Here is a 21,363-nt window from a genome sequence, read left to right on the forward strand (position 1 = left end):
AATAAAAATCACATTGATCATCGATTTAAGTATAAAAATAGCGATGAAAATGAGAATTTTATATAGGCCAGCAGCTTACCAAATATAATATACATATACATTTAGGATCAGGTGAGAACTAGTAACCAAATTAATTAATTTTCAATATTCCTACACGTACATGTGTTATATTTAATTATTCACAATTTGATATATCTTGTTAATATCTGTTATATTATATGTTTATGCATAATTCTCAGTTCTCAACAAAAGATACGAATCAAATCACAAAAAAAACAAAAAAAAAAAAAACAAAAAAGCAAAAGATACGAATTATCATTAAATTTGATCACCATGCATACAAGTAAACAATAATGTGAACACGCACGTATAGATGTATATTCGAGGGATTGACTTTTCACATTTCTCATCTTACTTTTTCCACATCACACAATCTATAATCTATACTAATAGAAAAAGAGCGAATGACAATTTAAGGGACAACTTGTGGATTGCCTATTTTACCCCTAAAATATAAATTTGTTAGTATAGATTAATAATTATCAACATCACGATTTTTCAATTAATTTTGACTCCTTTCTTTTTTGCCTTTTTAAAGAGAATGACTCACGACTTTTCAATCCATTGACTTCATAATTATCTTAATAAATTTGTTAGTATATAGATTAATAGACTCCTTTCTTTTTTGCCTTTTTAAAGAGAATGACTCACGATTTTTCAATCCATTGACTTCATAATTATCTTAATTAAGGGATATAGTATAATTATCTATGGAAGAAGTTCACTATAATTCCGTATATATTTATATATATCAAAATCTTTATCTTATGTACTAACTAAACTAAACTCTAAATATAAATAAAAATTAATTAAAGTTCTAATTCTTCTCCAACTCAATCAATTATCTCCTCGCAACTAACCTCAAAGCCGTCCTTCCGCACCATCGCATACAACCTCGCCGCCGCTGTGAGCCTCCGGTCCGCCGCGCTTCACCGTTGCTCTTAGTCTTTTTTCCGGTCGCCGCCTCCCCTCTTCGAAGGCCGGTTGAGGTTAGTTTTGATTCTCGCTTTGTATGTCGTCTATACCAGCGCCACTATGAGAAGCAAGCAACTTGTCTTTGTTGAATTGAGATCCAAGTAAATTCTTGCGTATCCTTATAAAATATCATAGGTGTTAATAAAGCTTGTTATTATGGTTCTACTGATTGTTCTTTGCGTATCCTTATAAAATATCATAGGTGTTAATAAAGCTTGTTATTATGGTTCTACTGATTGTTCTCAAAGATATCAGGCTAATTGGGATGTTAAAAAAATAAGTATTTGTGTTCAAGTTATCATAATATCTAAAAAGATATCAGCTTTTAGAATTTGTTTGAGAATTGAGCATGCATGTCCTCACTACGGAAGCAAGCGTCGTGCATTCGTAAGCCCTCAAACTACAAACTGCAACGACGTCATTTATTGTTTCGATCAAACCCTTCTCCGAGGTTGCCTCTCTCTCTACATCTTCCATTCTATTCCCGTGAGTATATTCCGAGACCCGATGCATGCTAGACTTGGATAGTTATTTTTTCTGGGTATTCTGTTTCACACTTTTGCTCAGCTTTCCCCAATCTGCTTTTTTTTCTGTAGTATTACGCCAAGTTTCTAGCTTTGTGGAATCTTTAGAATTCAAGTGTTTATTTTTAAAGATAAGTTTAGATTTTAAGTGTTAATGCGTCAGAATTTTTAGCAATATTGTTTCATATATTATGGTTTTATTTTTGGCTAAAATATCTATCATGGTACTCTGTATCTTCTGCTATTGGCTTCTGCTATGCTTCATATATCAATGGATGTGCATTTATGGAACTTGATTTACTTGGAATTAGTAAGCTATATAGTTTTAACCATCTTTCACGGATTATTTCAGCAACATTCAACATAACCTTCGTTTATTTTTTTACTGAGCGTGGAATATTTGGTTTGTTCTTCTCCCGTAGCCACTGAACCCTCTGAAGCTCTTGCTATCATATCGTTATTCTCTACTGCAGTTGCTAATGCAGTGACCATACCCACTCTGCTGCTATTTCTCTCCCGCCTCTTGGTTATGTCAAAATTTTGAGTTCGGATATTTTATTCTGTGAATAAAATATTGGTTTGAATTGTTGGGAAAGTTTTTATATATGTATTAAAGTTGTAGTTAATTTAGTTGATGTTATAGCTTTTATAAAACAAAAGGCTGAGTTAAACCAGATGAGATCCTCTGTCCCACAATATTGTGTGTACCACTCTTCATTTCTTTGTTTTATAAATTGTTTTTTATAAAAATAAAAATTTATTATTATATTATAAACTCTAATTAGTATTTATCATTGAAAAATTAAAATTTAAAAAATTATATACCCTAACTTTGAATTAATGAACCCAAATAATCTATTATTAATTCAAATAAATATAAAAAAATAATTATAAACCCTAAATGGATGAGTGAACCCTTGTTAATTATCTTTATATTATATAAAAGCATAATAAATTTTTATTTTTATAAAAAACAATTTATAAAATAAAGAAATGAAGAGTGGTACACGTGGTACACACAATATTGTGGGACAGAGGATCCCATCTGGAGTTAAACCAATAGCATCGCATTATTTCTCACTGTCATTACCAAGATAATAAGACTGACTTAAAGAGTTTTAGGCTTTCTAACCATATGCTGGCATATGGACTCCTCATAAGTTTCCAGCGAGCTTATAATGTTGCTCGCCCTTTGAATACTTTTCTGGTTATAATATGTCCAGGTCACCCGACAAGTTAAACACTTCGAAGAGAACCATTCCGTTCGATTTCTCGCTTAATTAGTCGGACAGAGAAGCTTGAAGGTGATCTATCAAGGTAAGGATATCCATGTTTTGGTCATGGAAGGATATATGCAAATAAGATTGACATTATTATGGATTAAAGAAGCAATATTTTGTTTGCCATATATATATATATATATATATATATATATATATATATATATATGATTGAGTTTTGTAATCGCAGTTGCATTTCATTTTTATCAACACTTACATATATGACACATTCAAATGATCGAGCATTATATATTTATGAAATTTGGTGTGCCTATTATTGTATATGGTTGTGGGGTGGATTTAGGCTTTCATGAGGAATCAAAAAATGAGATTCATACCAAGAATTTCTATTAGTAGAAGAAAATTGATCTCATGTAGTATATTTCACCTCTCATAAATTTCATAATTTTAATTGTCTTTATTGTTTTTGGAAATAGCAATATGCATTTTTAATTTTTAAAATATTTGTTGATTTTAATATACATTTTTAGTATAGATTGCTAATTTGTTATTACATTTGACAAGAAGTAGAAAATATTTCATTTTCATGATAGAAAACCAAAAAAATAAACTTTATTATACCATATTTGCAGGACACATGTATCCAAATGTTATAAATGTTCAGTTATGTCCTCAAATTTTTGTTTTGGTCATTTAGGCTGATTTAAAAGTTATGCAAATTTTTGAGTTTGTAGAATGACCTTTATTTAATTGTGGAAGTTAGGCTTTGATAAAATATAATGATATAGTAATTGTTTTGCTGCCATATCAATATGTTTATATTTATTTGATTAGAGTTATACTTATAATTATTATTAACATTCCTTTTTGTTGTTATTTGTTTATTATTATTTATTATTTTTGTGTTACAGAATAAATATTTTTTTGCAGGATTTTAAAATTTATATACACTAACTATGAACATGGAAGTTACATTGCGCAAAACAAGCTCATCTTCAGGTATTTTCTATAGCATGAGCGCACAAGCTTTTAATTAATTGTCTATGTTATAATCACCACATATCACACAACATGAGCACAAATCAAATTATTTTTTTAATTAATATATTTATATTTATATATTGCAGCTAATGAGGTATATAGACAAAGAAAAAATCTACAAAGACAAAAGAAACGTAAACGAATTGCAAGTGATTTGAATTGTAAGTATTACATTCTTTTAAGATAAAAATACGTTTAATACATTATGATAAATTATTAAAGTTTTTTTAATTATACTGTTTATCTATTTAGGTTCATTGCTACATGAATTGAAAAATGTGCCTGATTGCATTCATTGTGGTGCAAGAAGATTTGAATATGAACCTCCTACTTTTTGTTGTGATAATGGAAAAGTTAAACTTGCATTTTCTGAAGTTCCTCCGGAGTTGGATGAATTGTTTACAGCTCAGTCAGAAGAAGCTATTAATTTCAGAAGGAATATTCGTGCTTATAATAGTATATTCTCATTTACTTCGTTTGGTGTAAAATTGGACAAAGAATTGGCATCTGCAAGACGGGGAGTTTATTCTTTTCGAGCACAAGGCATGGTTTATCATGATCTTCCTGGATTGATCCCACAATATACGTCTCCAACATTTTTTCAGCTATACTTTTATGACACACAAAGTGAGTTTGAGAACAGAATAAACATAATGCAAAATCAAGTTTTGTCAGAAGCAGTTGTACAGATGCTCATGAAAATTTTAGAGATCAACCCGTATGCAAAATTCTTTCGAAGATTGAAAGATTATCCTTCAATGGACAATGTTCAGCTTCATATTTCTAAAGATGTCAACTTAGATCAACGAGTATATAATTCTCCACATGCAGATCAAGTTGCAGTTATATGGGTTGAGGGAAATAATGAAAATATTCCATTGGAGCGGGATATTGTAGTTCATGCTCATTCCGGCGACAGACATAGAATAAAGCATTATTATGGATGTTATGATCCTTTGCAATATCCGCTTCTTTTTCCAAAGGGCGAAACAGGTTGGCATCAAAACATTAGAAAGATTGATCCAACATCTTTGGTTCGTAACACAAATTCTGTTTCTACTTCTACTTCATTAGCAAGAACCATAACTGCAGGCGATATTATCTCCAATGAAGAACAAGGTATCTCTATTAACTTTTTATAAATTGATTGATGTAATGTTTATAATTGATTTTACTAATTTGATAAATTGTAGTATTAAACTTTTGGATAATTTTATTCTTCTAAAGTTATATTATTCCAATTATGAGATTATAATTTAAAATACGTACATTCATTCAATAACACGTGTAAAAGTTTTCGTCTTGGAATTTCTTTATTTTTAGCCATCCAAACTACGAAGGGATTCAACCCATTACTGCCATTGATCACTAATTAACACCAATTAATGAGTTAAGCCTCATAGAGTAAATATAATATAGTAAGCGGGTTTAGAAAAAGTTGAAGTTGTCGAAAACTTTGATAAATAATCTAGAGTAGGCTATTTTATTTCGGGCGACGTGGGCGAAATGCTTTTACATTAATTATCTACAGATTCAATTTTGCTTCTTTAATTTTTCTGACTTTTCAGCATGATACTGAATCCTAATTCTCCTTGGTGTAGTTAATTTATAATTATAGTTAATCGGATAATTTCCATAATTTGTGATATCATTCCCACCCATTAACTGTAGCATACTAATCATATAAACAATAATATAAATTTATTTTCAGAATTTTACAATTACAAATTGCAAATATTTATGCTCCACCTTAGCTTAAGGCTATTTACTTTTCTCATTATGCATATGTCTTAATGAAATCCCTACTTAATCATAATTTATAAATCCTATCTATGAATGACCTGAATCGATAAAGTGTTGATTTGTATTTAGAGCGTTTAGGTGATAATGAATATATTTTAAGCAATTGTTGACATATATATTTATTTTGTATATTGTTATGTTTATTTTATTTTACTAATCACTTAATATAACTTTTTTTATTTTTATATTGTATTTTTCTATGTTTTTAGGTGTTAGAAGAGAAAGCGTTAAGAATGTATCATGCCGAGAATATATTTGCTATAAGATACAGATTAGAAATCCAAGACAATCCATACTCTTATTAGCTGGAAGATTATTACAACAATATATAGTGGATATGTACATAAAATTGGAGACAACAAGACTGGATTATTTTCGTCAAAACCAATCAACTATGAGAGCAGAATTGTATCAAGGAATTGTGGATAGTGTCTTTAATGGAGAATTAAGAGGGAATGAAGTTGGCAAAAGAATTGTTCTACCAGCAACATTTATAGGAGGACCAAGAGATATGCGTCGTAGATATCTTGATGCATTGACATTAGTACAAAGATTTGGAAAACCAGATCTATTCATTACAATGACTTGCAATCCAGAGTGGAAAGAAATACAGCAAGCATTATATGATGGTCAAACAGCTCAAGAACGTCCAGACTTAACTACACGAGTATTTCGAGCAAAACTGCAAGACCTGAAATATCAATTATTCAAGAGGAAAATTTTTGGACATGTAGCTGCACATGTTGATGTGGTTGAATTTCAAAAAAGAGGGTTACCACATGTCCACATGCTGATAATTTTCAAGTCTGGCATAAGTTGAATACGACAAGTGAAATAGATAACATATGATCTTCCCACAATTCCTTCTTATGATGCTAATATAGAAAATAATTGTTCCAGAGAGATACAAGATGAGATGTCGATACAAATTCCTGACGAAGATCAAGATGCAGAGTTAAAGTTGAATGATGATCAACGGAAAGCATTTTCTATGATTTTGAGTTCCATACAGAAAGCAGAAGGTGGGATTTTTTTCATAGATGGACCAGGTGGAACTGGAAAGACTTTCTTATATCGTGCACTATTAGCTCATCTTAGATTAAGAAAACACATAGCTCTTGCAACTGCTACATCTGGAGTTGCTGCAGGGATCATGCCAGGAGGAAGAACAGCACATTCACGCTTTAAAATTCCTATAAATTCTGATGAAACAAGTGAATGTTCAATTTCAAAACAAAGTGCAGCTGCCGAGTTATTGCGGAGAGCACAACTGATTATATGGGATGAAGCACCGATGGCAAAAAAATGGGCAATTGAAAATGTAGATAAGTTGTTAAAAGATGTCATGGGGAATGATAAAGATTTTGGTGGAAAAGTCATCGTTTTTGGAGGAGATTTCAGACAAGTATTGCCGGTTGTTCCTAAAGCTACAGTCTACCAGACTATATTAGCAAGTTTGGTTAATTCTTATTTATGGGGCAGAATGAAAAAGATCACTTTGTCCATAAATATGAGATCAAAGAATGATCCACAATTCAGCAAATTCTTACTAAGTGTTGGAAATGGTGAAGAACCGATGGATGATGAAGGTAATATCAAAATTCCAGATGATATGGTAATTGAGTATGACAATGAAGAAAATTCTTTGAAAAGACTTATCGCAGCCATTTTTCCGAGTTTAGCAAGGAATGCATATTCGGCGGAGTACATGACGAATCGAGCAATATTAACGCCAAAAAATGAGCATGTGGATAAGCTGAATGATAAGTTGATATCCGTGTTTCCTGGAGAAGAACAAATTTTCAACAGTTTTGATGAAGCTATTGACCAGACAAACATAAACTATGACGTCGATTTTTTGAACTCTTTGACTCCAAATGGATTACCTCCACATAAGTTGGTCTTGAAGAAAAATTGTCCAATAATTCTTTTAAGGAATTTAGATCCATCAAATGGTCTGTGTAATGGCACGAGAATGGTGTGCAGAGACTTTAAGGGCAACGTCATAAACGCAGAGATAATGCTTGGCCAACATATGGGAAAGCATGTCTTCATTCCAAGAATTCCTCTTTCGCCAACTGAAAATGAAGGATATCCTTTTCAGTTTAGACGAAAACAATTTCCAATCAGACTTTGTTTTGCAATGACAATAAACAAAGCTCAAGGACAAACTATACCAAATGTTGGTGTATATTTGCCTTCTCCGGTATTTTCTCACGGACAATTATATGTTGCTCTATCACGAGGAACTTCAATGTCTACTACTAAAGTGTTGATTAAGCCAAACACAACAGATCCAAGACAAAAAATGTTGACGAAAAATGTTGTCTACACTCAAGTTTTGATCGCAGGTAATTATTTAATTTAAAATTTAATTTATATGATGTTATTTTGCATTGATAATATTATATTTACGTGTTTAACAGGACAACAAAATCATGAAGAATCAGAAAGATGTAATTGATGATTCGCATTGTGTTCAAGACACTCGGTACGCAACTGGAATTTCATCATTTTAATTGTCTATGTTGTTTTCGAGATAGCAATATGCATTGTTAATTTTTTAAATATTTGTTGCTTTTAATATACATTTTTTTAATATGAGGAAATTATTTTGACTCATTGAAATTCTAATATGATGGTGCAATATTTAAAAAAAAACAAAAAACAAAAATAAAGGGGTCATGGTGTATAACCAGAGTTGATTAAGAATTGCAATTTTCACCCAAAAGTTAGTAGTATAACCGAGTTAGACAGTAATTCAAATATGGTTAGGATAAGGATAAAAATAATTTAATAGATCAAAGACTTGTTATAGAAATCTACAATATTAGAATTAGAATTGTAATAGGAATCAAACTTTCGAATCCACATTATATAATGGTGTATAATTTTTTTGTACACAATCAAATTATAACATATCCGCCTCTAATTTTCTTTCTCTGCTGCGTTTTTGTTTATCTTCTGCGATTGAACGAATTCTTGGTAAGTTCTATCATTCATAGTTGTAGAAAAAATAGTTTCTTCCTTCTGACTCTTACGTGTTCGACGAATTTACTGAGAGAAAATTTTTCCCTATCTTGAAGTTTTTTCTTTGATTTTATTCATGCTTAATATTTGATCGAATTTTAGAGGTCTATGAATGTGTGCATTTATTTATCCGTAATGAATTCGTGCTTACCTGCATATCTAAGCATTGATTTCTTTATCTTTATAATTTAAGATTAGCATGAATACGTGTGAATTGTAATTTAGGCTAAAACATAAGCCAAACCCTAAGTTAATTATTAGTTTTTACGTTCATATATAGAACACTAAAATAAATAAATACGTAAATACACTGATAAAATAAAATACAGATTAAAAGTGAATAAATAATTGGTGATAGATAGTTAGGCTTTGATAAAATACAATGATATAATTGTTTTGCTACCATATCAATATGTTTATATTTATTTGATTAGAGTTATACTTATAATTATTATTAACATTCCTTTTTGTTGTTGTTTGTTTATTATTATTTATTATTGTCGAGTTATATTACGTTAAATGAGATGTTATATATACATAATTTTATTATTTTTATTGTAGGATATATAATATTCAACAATGACGACAATTGAAACTCTGCAAGTAAATGAAAGATCATTTACAATTGCATTGAAGGCTTTGAGAATAGGTTGTGGACCTAATTTAAGCACAAAAATCTGGAAATTGATAATGGTTGACAAAGAGGTAAGTCACAAATTTAATTATAACTTTAATTTTTACAATTTATCTATTTATCACTATCACTCAATTTGCAGGGTGTCCAAATTGGAGTGACAATGTTCAATAATGAAATAAGCAAATTTGGAAAAAAGTTTGAATCCAACAAAACGTATTTAATCTCTAATGGAGAGGTTAGAAACGTTAATACTATGTAATCAAGCATCCATAGAGAAAAAGAGATCATACTCAATAGATACTCTGATATAAAGGAAGCATTCGACGAGATAGAGTATAAAATACCATATAATTTTGTGGAGTTCAACGATGTGGAACAAAAGCTTGACAAGGAAGAAGAGTTTGGTAAGTGAAATTAGTTTAAAATATTCCTTCAAATAAAACATACATTAAACTCTAAATATATAATTATATAAATAAAAACAAAAAAATTGTCACAGATATTTCTGGAATGTTAGTACAAGTACAAAAAAGTCAACAGATTCCTATCAAAGGAGTGAACAAGGCTGTGAGAAACATAACTCTCATGAACAAAAAGTAAGTTCTTTATTTATTATTTGCATCCATCTTTCAATTTCCAATGCATATATATATATATATATATATATATATATATATATATATATATAGGCATATGTTATTTTTATTTAATGTTTCATGCATTTACTATAATTTGTTCATAACCTTAGAAAAATAACTATATTTGAATTTACTCAATATTTCTCGTAGATCTGAACTTGTAGAGATATCTTTATGGGAAGATATGGCGAAAAATGAAGGACATGACCTTGAACAAATAACTGGAGGCAAGCCAACTGTTGCAATTTCCTATGTCGTGGCAAAAAGGGAATTTGGTAACAAACATATTATATATATTTTATTAAAATAATACTTCATTTTTTTAATTTGTAATCTACTTATATATATATTATTTAGGTGGTATACTCTTGCAAAATACAATGAGATCCGTCTTGCAAATTACACCAACATGCAAAGAGATCCAGCTGATCCAATCGTACGTATCCAAAAATAAATAAATTATATAGTTTTAAAATAAAATCAAACATATCATTTAATATTATATGCAGGTGTTCTGATGTTGATGATGATGCATTAGCAATTGCTAAATTAGCAATGGCACAAAAAATAAAACAAGCAAAGGAAATCACTCTTAAAGATCTCAGAGACAATCAACATTTATTATCAGAGGTACGATATTTAAATAATTAATGATGCATTTCAAAAGTACATAATCGACTATTTCTATAATATTATTATTTTTTTATCATATATTAGGGTGTTTCGTATTGTTTTACGGGAATTATCGACAAAGTTGAAAATAAAGCAACAATATGGTATGATTCTTGTAAAAATTGCAACACATCTTTCTCCAAAATTGATGAGAGTGCAATATGCAAAAAATGCAATGAAGAAGTTCTTGAGACGTCGCCCAGGTACATATCAAATTTAAAATTACTACCAATTCAAAATTAGTTAATGACACAATAACAAAAAAATACTAACTTTTATCGTTTTATATAATTGTAGATACAGAATCACAATAAATGTTATACAAGGCGACTGCAATGCACGTATTACACTATTCGGTCAAGTGGCAGAGGTATATGTAGGATGCTCTGTGGATGAATATCTTTCTTCAATCAAAGAGGTAAATTATGATTTCTTACTTAATCACTTACTATAATTTAAATTGTTAATATTACAAAATTCGATATTACATAATTATAACAATTATATATTTTCACAGGGTGAAACAGAATCCACATACTATAGACGACTAAGCACACAAGCGTACACAGAAATGCGCTTCATGACGATGCTAAAGTCTATAAAATTTGATCAACGAGGAAATCTCAATATCGTAGCAAATGCAATCGAAAAAATGGAACCAATGGAAAGCATCGATGTTGGAGATATTGAAGAAGAGTTGACTGAAGTGGAGGAAAAGAAACATTCACCCGAGAAAACAAAAAAGAAAATTCCGTCTAGAAAAAAAACAAACTACGATGGAGTTGCAGCCCACAGAATCGCAAAAGAAAAAAAGAAGGATAACCAAGAAAAAGTTTGATGACTACATTGACATTACAAGTGACGACGATCTGCCGCTGAACAGCATTTTGCAAACCAAAAATAACAAGAAGAGATCCCCAATCGTCAAAATCAAACAAGAAAAGATTTAAAATTCGTCTTACTCCTTACTTAGATAATTTAGGATGTTTTTCATAGATTTTTTTTGCATTTTTATTTAGAAGTATGAATATTACTTTATTACTTTTAAATTTAATCATTAATAGTTGCATTGGTTCCTTTTTTTATTTAAATAGTAAAAATCAAACGTGTTCAACGTGCATCGCACGTTCTTCCTGCTAGTCTTAACAAATGAGCAAACAAATTAATTGATGAAGAAATTGCGTCAACTAATATGCTAGCTCAAACAAAAATCAAAGCTGCAGCACGTCACCTCTTGTAACTTTTCCGATTTATGGCCGCGTTTACACATCCAAACATCCTATCAAGTAGTATTAAAATATACAAACATTGCTTTTTCACCAAACAATCCTCGTAAATGAATACTATACATCGAATGTTCCAAGTAATTCACACGCAGACTTGTGCTAATTGATTATCTAAAATTTAAACAAATTAACCGCAGAATCATCCTAGAAATTTGGTGCTAGTAAATTGCAACACAAGTTTCTTATACTCTTTTCGAGGTTGATAAAGTCATAATCTTAGGTGTTATAAATTAAGGGTATCATTATTTCCAAAGGCTGAAATATATAGATCATTGAGCTATGGGCGTGGAGAGTGAATCAAGCGAAGCAATTCTGGAGAATGTATGGGCAAAATTCATGGCGAAGACAGGTGAAGACGACGACGTATCGAAGTCGTGGGAAGGGTTGCCTAGTCTCGAGAGAGATGGATCCATGGAGATTTTGGAGAGGCTTCCGAGTTTAGGCAGATGGATATCGATGGGAGCCGAGGCGTGGGAACAATTTCTGGAAGGTTCCAACAGCACCGCCCTAACTGCAAACGATTGTGCCGCGAAAGCGGAGACGGCGGCGGGCAGAAAGCATTACAGAGGCGTGAGGCGGCGGCCGTGGGGAAAGTACGCGGCGGAGATAAGGGATTCGAGTAGAAAAGGAGCGAGGGTTTGGCTGGGGACGTTTGAAACGGCGGAGGAAGCAGCGTTGGCATATGATAAGGCGGCGTTGCGAATCAGAGGTCCGAAAACGCATCTGAATTTCCCTCTCGAGACTGCGAATGATGGAGCTGATCGCTGGAAAAGGGCAGCAGATGATGGAGAAGAACCTTTGCAGAAGAGATCAAGAAGGCTTGATGTTGATCATGATGTGTTAGAATTTGAGGATCTTGGGACCGAGTATTTGGAGAGTTTGTTATACTCTCTTTAAGAATATATATATACACTATCCTTCGTACACTTGCAAGTTAATTACAACATGGAATCAGTAATGTACGTGTTTTTGGTAGCTTGAATTCATTCGTGTATATACTATATATAGTAACTTCCATAACTAATTATTTTGGATTTGTCCAGCAAAATAGTTCCCCAATTTATGTTATATGATCCAAGTCAAAATTAGCTTCTTCTTTTTTTGGCAACAAGTCAAAATTAACTTATGTGTTGATAATTATACTTATACTTCGTGACTCAAGTTCGAATCCCAAAGAAAATGCAATTATAAAGCAATTACATTGGCATGAGGTTTGTACTGAAACTAAACCTTAAAAATACATATATATCATCTAATCCTGTAGCACTTAAAAAGTTTAAGAAATTGAGTTTATATAAGTTACAATATAGGCAGTGGCGGAGCCAGGATTTTTTTTTTGGGGGGGGGGGGCTGAACTGTTACGGCCCCGAATTTTTTTTTTGGGCATTCAATACATTTTAGACATTTTTTACTAAAATACAAATATAATAATAATAATAACAACATTTTCATAGATAATATAGTTCAAAACATTTACTAAAATTTTTTTTGGGGGCATTCAATACATTTTAGACATTTTTTACTAAAATACAAATATAGTTCAAAACATTTACTAAAAATTTTTTTAGGGACATTCAATACATTTTAGACATTTTTTACTAAAATACAAATATAATAATAATAATAACAACATTTTCATAGATAATATAGTTCAACATTTACTAAAAAAAATTTTGGGGGCATTCAATACATTTTAGACATTTTTTACTAAAATACAATAATAATAATAATAATAATAATAATAATAATAATAATAATAATAACATTTTTAGACATATTATTAAAAAAAAATTGTTTTTTTTTTCAAAATTTGGGGGGGGGGGCTCTAGCCCCCCCTGGCTACGCCCCTGAATATAGGAAAAGAGAAGAAGAAGAAGAAGAAGAAGAAGAAGAAGAAGAAGAAGAAGAAGAAGAAGAAGAAGTTACAATATAGGACCCAAGATTAATTATTTGGACTCTTAAATTATATGGATATAGAGACAGGTTCATTCTAATTTGTAAGGGCGAGAAAGTGTCGACTTTGAGAATTGAAAACCATATTTGGGCCAATATTATGAAAACTATAGGTCAAAAGATGAGCGTTTAGACACTTGTGCCTAAATCGGAATTAATTTTAGGTCTCTTTCATTTGATATAAGGTCCAAGAAAGTTATTGCATCTCGAAGTTGTTCATTGTATATGTTAATTTGTTTTCTTGAGGTCTCTATACGTAGTTGTAGTATTTCAGTTTGCATATATAGGAAATTAAGAGATTGTAGTAAAGCAGGATACATCTTACTCTTAGATAGGAAAGTTTCATCCCAACGCTTAAGCAATGATTGAATGAAAGGTAACAGAGAAAGTTCCTCTTTTTGTTTCTGTTTCTTTTAGGGAAACAGAGAATGCATGTTTCCTCTTAATTTGCACAAATGAAATGACATATACACAGAAACACAAGCAAAAGCAAGAAACAAGTTGCCTAGCTAGTTTATGAATTTTGATGAGCAGGGAAATTAAGCATGGCTTTGGAGCCTCGCATTCTGAAGGCGGCGGCGTCGTAAGCCAAGGCAGCTTGTTCGGCGGTGTCAAAGGTGCCGAGCCAAATCCTGGCCCCGTGGCGGGCGGAGTCCCGTATCTCCGCCGCGAACTTCCCCCACGGCCGCTGCCGCACGCCTCTGTACCGCTTCTTGCTCGGATCCGGATCCCTGCTCAACGCATCCGCCTCACTCAACACTTGGTGTAATATGATTTCTTCTGAATCATTCTCATTTAGAGGCAGCACATCCATTTTCAATTCTTCACATGTAATTTCTACTTGCACACACATAGGATTTATTCATCTTTTTATAGTAGTATATAACAAATTGGGAAAAGTCGTGATTGCGTGCAGTGCGGGGTGGGTGGGACTGGGGATTGTTTGTATGCCAATTTTATAATTTTGACGTGCTAGTCGACTTCAAAATCTACTTTCATGCATTTCTAAATATAACCATTGCTATGATTTGACAAATTAAATCACAGAGGTGGACACAACTCTGCTTAGAGGCATATGGAGTCAGATTCAGTGTACCACATTTTATGTCCCACTTTCAATTCTGTTTAATTTCTTATATATATTTTTTTCAATTTCAATTTTATATGCTTTAGTTTAATTTTGTGATTATTAACTAGGGTTTATTCCATCAATCTAGGGTATATAATTATTTTTTATCATTTAATTTCACTTTTATTAGCTAATAATAGGTTGATAAATTCAAAGTGATGGTATATACTTTTTAAAAAATTAATTTTTTGAAATAAAAATTAAATATAATTCATAGTATTATAATAAATTTTATTTTTATAAAAAATATTTTTAAAATAATAGATATAAACACGGGACACAGTGGCACACATAAGATTGTGGGACACTGAATCTCATTCCAGAGGCATATAGCCTAGATTATCTTACCATACTATTACAGACCACTATATATATTTGTACAATTAAACACTAGCGATCTAAATCGAACAAACTTCATTGAATTTAGATAAAAATTGTACTACTATTCTTTACTCGTCCACAGAAATTGTATTCTTGTTATTATTTTTGTTTGTTTACGATAACACATAATAATATCACTTCCTTTTTCGAAAAGTATTTCTTATATTTTAAATTTCATTAACACTTAATAATTATTCATTTCGTCTCACTATAAGTGATTCAAAACTTTTTGACATCAGAATTAAAGAGAAGATGTAAATTTGTTAAAAGTGATAGGGTCCATATTTTTTTAAGTGTTACAATTTTCTATTTATGGAAATATGCCACTTATAATGAGACGATCCAAAGTGAAATACATGCCACTTTTAGTAGGACGGGGAGAGTAATAAAATATCACACCATTTAGTTTTCTTTTGTAGTTTTTTTTTTATATTAAAAAATATATAACCATTTTATTGTATTTCATGCTTTTCATTTTGTTTCGTGGATAAAAAGAGTACGTTAATCATTCCTAAATTAACAAATGTGTAATTATGGATGAGTCTGAATCTATGTTATTGACCTACGTTGGAATGGAATGACAGGAAAAAGCATTGAAGCAACTTTGAAGATGGAGATGACCTGCTTTGGAATTCCAAGCTACTTACATTATTTTCCATCCGATATAATATCTTTTTAACTTTCTCCAATTTGATGGGTCCCATGTTAAAGAGAAAATTACTTATCACTTCTCGCAACTTTAATAATCCAATTATGTTTGTAGTATTGAAGGGGCATATTAGTCATTATGAAGAAGCAAAGTCAAAATCAAACCCATGTTCTCGGTTACTTCTACGAGTCCAACTATGAAAAAAAAAACGCATTAGCGAACGTATTAGTGGTAGAGTTCGAATTTCATTAGCTAACTTATTCCTAATTTTTCAAATGTAATTTATTTATTTTGTATGTGATATTTTAAAGAAATAATACATACATGTGGCCATTTTTAAGAAGAAAACACAAATTTTGACCACTGATTTGAAAAACACAAAATCTGATCATTTTTTTTATGTTTAAGGATTATTTTGTCATTAATTATAACTGATTGTATTTGGGTTTGCATGTAGGTTAGGCACACTTAGCATTATTAGTACCAAAAGTACCAATTAGAAAAAAAAAAATCTAAGTAAATTGGTACTTTTGACACTATTAGTGTCAATAGTGTCATGCACGAATAGTACTAGTGACCACTTGACACTATTAGTGCCAATAGTGTCATGCACGAATGGTACTAGTGACCATATTAGTGTCAATAGTGTCATATACTTGTGCTGATACACTGTCTTGTCTTATATAGATGAGTAGACCTAATAGTTAAAATAGAACCGTAACTTTTAGGATTTTCAGAAAAATGATTATATGTTACGAAATTTGAAAATGAGAACTATAACCTTTTTTCTTTAACATATACAATCATGTTTCGAGCCCAAAATCAATTATTCGAGCTTTTGGTGCCCACATAGATGCTTCATGATAGTTGACATAAAATACAAGTATCAAGTGTAAATTGAAGATCAGAATGATGCTGCTTTTTTTTCTCTCCTTTAAGTTGAAATGTGCTTAAAAAAGGATAATATAAAAAAGAAAGAGAAAAAAAAAATTGTCAAAAAGTTGACATGGCACGGCCACGTCAAAAACGGGCTCTGGGTGACACCAAAAGCCAAAATAATTGATTTTGGGCCCGAAACAAGAGTGTAAATGTTAAGAAAAAAAATTATAGTCCTCATTTTCAAATTTCATAACATATAGTCATTTTTTTGAAATTTCTGAAAGTTACAGTCCTATTTTTACCATTAGGTCTAGATGAGTGCAATTATACGATCATTTTGAACACGTCCTCGTTGGGTTTATATTCCCCATTTAAGATTTAGATTATCCATTTATTGTTTAGAATGCCATTGAGGATTTAGATTATCTATTTATGGTTTAGATTATCATTTAGGCTTTAGATTCCCTATTTAAGATTTAGATTATCCATTTAGGGTGTTGTATGAATGGTACTTATGGCCATATACCTTCTCTTATGTAGTGTTGCACAAATGGTACTTATGACCATATTAGTACCATTAGTGCCATATACTCTCTCTTTATGGTCGCTAGTATCATTCGTGCATGGCACTATTGACACTAATAGTGTCAAAAGTACCAATTTAATTAGATTTTTTTCCCTGTTGGCGCTTTTAGCACTAATAGTGCCAAGTGTGCCTAACCTGCACGCAAATCCGAATGTGATCCGTCCTAATTAAGGGCAAAACGGTCTACAAAACTTTAAAAATTATCAAAATTTGTGATTTTTAGATTGGTGGACACATATTGTGTTGTACTGTTCAAAATGATCTCAAATAGTACTCTATTTGATATATGATTAGTTTTTTAAATGTGGTTTAATCTACGCTTGATTTTTCAAATATAATTTATTCATCATATATATATTGAAAGATTGACTAATTCGTGGAACATGTGATTAGACGTATCATAGCATATATTAATAATACACACAATAATACGAGTCTCGTGAAAAGTACTAAAGTAGGAAAGAACAATACGCAAAGAATGTTTACTTAATTCGGTGATAAAATACCTACTTTTGGAGACTTTGTTCAAGAAAAACGATATTATTTTCCAACACACGCACGCAAGCAAAGCATATTTTAGTTTTTAAGAAGCCTGGTCTAATGTTTAAATCTCACTCGAGCCCTTCGTCAAAAAATATATAGGGCCCCCCAAAAAAAGAAGCAGCTAGTGACGGGCTTGTGGATGCTCAAAATATTAGCCCATTTAGAAACAATCAGATATTACAAAGCATGGGCTTGTCTCTTGATGGGCAGGCCTCAGAGCCCACGAATCTTCCAACAACTTCCTTTTCTAGGTGTGGTTGACAATCCTCCAAATTTCAGGTGTCATCATGCCTCACCCAAAAAGAGAATAATGGATAACTTACAAGTAGGAATTCTTGAATTTTAGTTCAAAATTATTCAAAAATGATAATGATGGCATATTAGTTACAGAGTAAGCAACCTTCTTCCTTTCCTTATTCATTTTTCTTTCTCCATCGCTTCTTCAACACATAACCAACGAACTCTCACCACCACACCTAATATCGTTGCCACCCAATCTGTCTCTGTCCTTAAACTCAAAGAAAACTAAAAGTCCTGTAACAAATCATTTTCAATTTCTCCCTTTATACGTAGAAATCTCACATCAAACCGACTGTGATATATAAAAAAGGAAGAGTTAGATGCATAAGCAAGTCAAGAGAAAATAAAATTCAGAAACAAAAAAAAAAAAAAACATGAGTACCGCTAGATTCATCAAGTGTGTGACCGTGGGCGACGGCGCCGTCGGGAAAACGTGCATGCTCATTTCTTACACTAGTAATACTTTCCCAACGGTACTAATTCAAAAAACTATTAGCAGTAATTAATTTAGAAAATTGTAAATTAATTATAATCTCGCCTCCATTTTCTTCCCGCGCAGGATTATGTTCCGACGGTGTTCGACAACTTTAGCGCCAATGTCGTCGTCGATGGAAATACGGTCAACATTGGCCTCTGGGATACCGCAGGTTGTGATTTTTTTTTTTTAAATAAAATAATAAATCTTGTTTTAGTGAAAATTTGTGATGGGGTTTTAATTTATTTGGTACAGGGCAAGAAGATTACAACAGGCTGCGCCCTCTAAGTTATAGAGGAGCTGATGTGTTTTTGCTGGCGTTTTCTCTCATCAGCAAAGCTAGCTATGAGAACATTTACAAGAAGGTTGGATGTTTTTTCTTGATTTCTATCATTGTTTATTTGTTATATTTTCCGCTCTGTGATGATTTTCTTTTGATCACAGTGGATTCCAGAGTTAAGGCACTATTCTCCAAATGTGCCGATTGTGCTTGTTGGAACCAAAATGGGTAGGGATATAAATTTGCCTTCGTTGACTCTTTGAGACAATTCAACAAACACATAATCTGCAAACGTGAAATTGGTAATACAGATTTGCGAGAAGATAAGCAATTCCTGTGCGATCATCCAGCTGCAGTTCCTATAACAAACGCGCAGGTATATATGCAAATTTATTTTCTTATTTTCTTTTCTTCAAATTTTAGATTTGTGAAATTTTGAATCAGGGAGAAGAATTGAAGAAGATGATTGGAGCAGTAGCTTATATAGAGTGTAGTGCCAAAACCCAACAGGTAATTAATTAAATGTTTATTTATTTTCCCATTGGTAATTAGTTGTAATTTATGGTCTTCGTCTTTGCTGGATTTTCATTAATCAACATTTTTTGGCTGTAATGTTGTGGCAGAATGTGAAAGCTGTGTTTGACACAGCAATAAAAGTGGTTTTGCGACCACCGAAAATGAAGAAAAAGGCCCGCAAGTCTAGAAGATGCAATTTCCTTTGAATTAATTTTGTATTTGTGCCCCTAAAAAAATTGTATCTCATTTATAATAGTGCAAGATTTATTCTCTTCTTCTTTTTTGATAGATGAACAATTAAATAAGAAAATTTAAAGACTATGTTACGGTGGATTCGAAGACTTTTGACCTTAAACATTAACTACTTTATTGTTAGGTCAATACATGATACCATACTTGACTATTAAATTGTTTGACCGTGCCTTGTAGTCAAGTAAGGAAGAATTGTTTAACAAATTTATATAGCAAACAAATTGCCTATTTCATTGTACGGGACATGTTATGTTGCAAATATTCTAATTCAATAGGTATATTTGCTAAGGAACTGATTACAATGGCTTATAACTAACATTTGTTATTACCAATATATATACACACACTTGATGACAGTTAATCAAACACTCGCAAGATTCTTAAAATTCATAGATTTTCTATAAATTATATGGGCATCTGATCCCAGTTTCAGCAGATTAATTGATAAAATTATGGGAGTAATACACCTCAATTTCCCAGACGATTAGAAAAGTATTATGAAGGTCTAATAAAGGGGGTATCCGTGTTTTGCGGATCGTGGCAGCTCATTAAATTCCTACAAAAAATAGTGGAAGCATGAATTCCAAAGAGCGAGAGGATAAAAGAATCTGATGTCCATATAATAGTTTTTTTTTTCAAGGGGAGATGTCCATATAATAGTTACAATAGAAAATTTAGGAGTCAACCGATGATAATGTTATGTCTAGGGGTGTAATCGAGCCGAATAGTGTCTTGCTCAAGCTTAGCTCGTTTAGCTAATCGAGCTGTTTGCTTAATTATCAATCGAGTTTTAATCGAGTCGAATACAGTGCCGAGCCTAATCGAGCTTTTTAAATTTAATTTTTTATTTAAAATTTTAGTTATTTTCCTAATACATAAGTTAATTTTCAAATATATAAGTTATTTTATTCACAAAAATATAATATATTAACTATTTTCTTGTAAATAAATGATGTTAATTAGATACTTAATCCAAATATTGTTAATTATAGTATAAAATATAGTAAGACATTTAATGAATACTCTTATATTTTTAAGATAAATCACTTAACGAGCTTGTTCACGAGCTAACGAGGCGAGTAACGTCATGCTCAAGCTTGGCTTGTTTAGCTAAACGAGTTGTTCATTAAGTTAACGATCGAGCTTTTACCGAGTCGAACGTCGAATAGCTCAAAGTAGCTTGGCTCGTTTACAGCCCTAAATGTATCTATATGTTGGTTTAGTAGTAGAATAGTTAATGTCTCAAGTTAAAGTCGAATATTTTTAAATGTGAGTTTCACACCATTTTCAAAATTATTTGTTTAAATAAATAAAAGTGACATTAATTAGAATACATTTTTAAGACTTTGGGGGAAAATTTGGATATGAAAAATTAGATCATTTTCATAATTTTAAATTGGAGTATCTACTAAATTTTCTCATAAATGTATACTATATATATTAAAAAGTTAATAAATATAATTATTAAATATAATTGTGAATTTATTTTTATTAGTTTATTAAATTACAAAAT

The 21,363-nt window shown here is 31.3% G+C and overlaps 4 protein-coding genes across 5 annotated transcripts; 3 read left to right on the forward strand and 1 right to left on the reverse strand.

Moving 5' to 3' along the window:
- The first annotated feature begins 8,987 nt into the window (after positions 1 to 8,987).
- LOC130985438 (replication protein A 70 kDa DNA-binding subunit D-like) lies at positions 8,988 to 11,620 on the forward strand. 2 transcript variants are annotated; one of them, XM_057908420.1, is made up of 7 exons: positions 8,988 to 9,715; positions 9,811 to 9,907; positions 10,100 to 10,385; positions 10,459 to 10,579; positions 10,667 to 10,824; positions 10,919 to 11,039; positions 11,139 to 11,620. In XM_057908420.1, exons 3-7 carry the CDS (start codon positions 10,330 to 10,332, stop codon positions 11,457 to 11,459), a joined length of 777 nt encoding a protein of 258 aa, XP_057764403.1. In that variant the 5' UTR covers positions 8,988 to 9,715; positions 9,811 to 9,907; positions 10,100 to 10,329; the 3' UTR covers positions 11,460 to 11,620. The 2 variants fall into 2 exon arrangements, with proteins under 2 accessions (XP_057764403.1, XP_057764404.1); XM_057908421.1 differs by having other exon boundaries at positions 8,988 to 9,907.
- A 210-nt stretch (positions 11,621 to 11,830) lies between these two features.
- On the forward strand, positions 11,831 to 12,955 carry LOC130985439 (ethylene-response factor C3-like). The gene has a single exon (XM_057908422.1). It carries the CDS (start codon positions 12,187 to 12,189, stop codon positions 12,802 to 12,804), a length of 618 nt encoding a protein of 205 aa, XP_057764405.1. The 5' UTR covers positions 11,831 to 12,186; the 3' UTR covers positions 12,805 to 12,955.
- Positions 12,956 to 14,374: 1,419 nt separating this feature from the next.
- On the reverse strand, positions 14,375 to 14,674 carry LOC131025454 (pathogenesis-related genes transcriptional activator PTI5-like). The gene has a single exon (XM_057955245.1). It carries the CDS (start codon positions 14,672 to 14,674, stop codon positions 14,375 to 14,377), a length of 300 nt encoding a protein of 99 aa, XP_057811228.1.
- A 3,740-nt stretch (positions 14,675 to 18,414) lies between these two features.
- LOC130985441 (rac-like GTP-binding protein RAC13) lies at positions 18,415 to 19,919 on the forward strand. Its single transcript, XM_057908423.1, has 7 exons — positions 18,415 to 18,800; positions 18,887 to 18,974; positions 19,058 to 19,167; positions 19,247 to 19,310; positions 19,394 to 19,458; positions 19,527 to 19,592; positions 19,706 to 19,919. The coding sequence occupies exons 1-7, from the start codon at positions 18,702 to 18,704 to the stop codon at positions 19,802 to 19,804; spliced, it is 591 nt and encodes a 196-aa protein (XP_057764406.1). The 5' UTR covers positions 18,415 to 18,701; the 3' UTR covers positions 19,805 to 19,919.
- The last annotated feature ends 1,444 nt before the right edge of the window (positions 19,920 to 21,363 follow it).

The sequence above is a fragment of the Salvia miltiorrhiza genome, chromosome 5, assembly GCF_028751815.1.
Source record: "Salvia miltiorrhiza cultivar Shanhuang (shh) chromosome 5, IMPLAD_Smil_shh, whole genome shotgun sequence".
In the NCBI taxonomy this organism is placed as follows: domain Eukaryota; kingdom Viridiplantae; phylum Streptophyta; class Magnoliopsida; order Lamiales; family Lamiaceae; genus Salvia; species Salvia miltiorrhiza.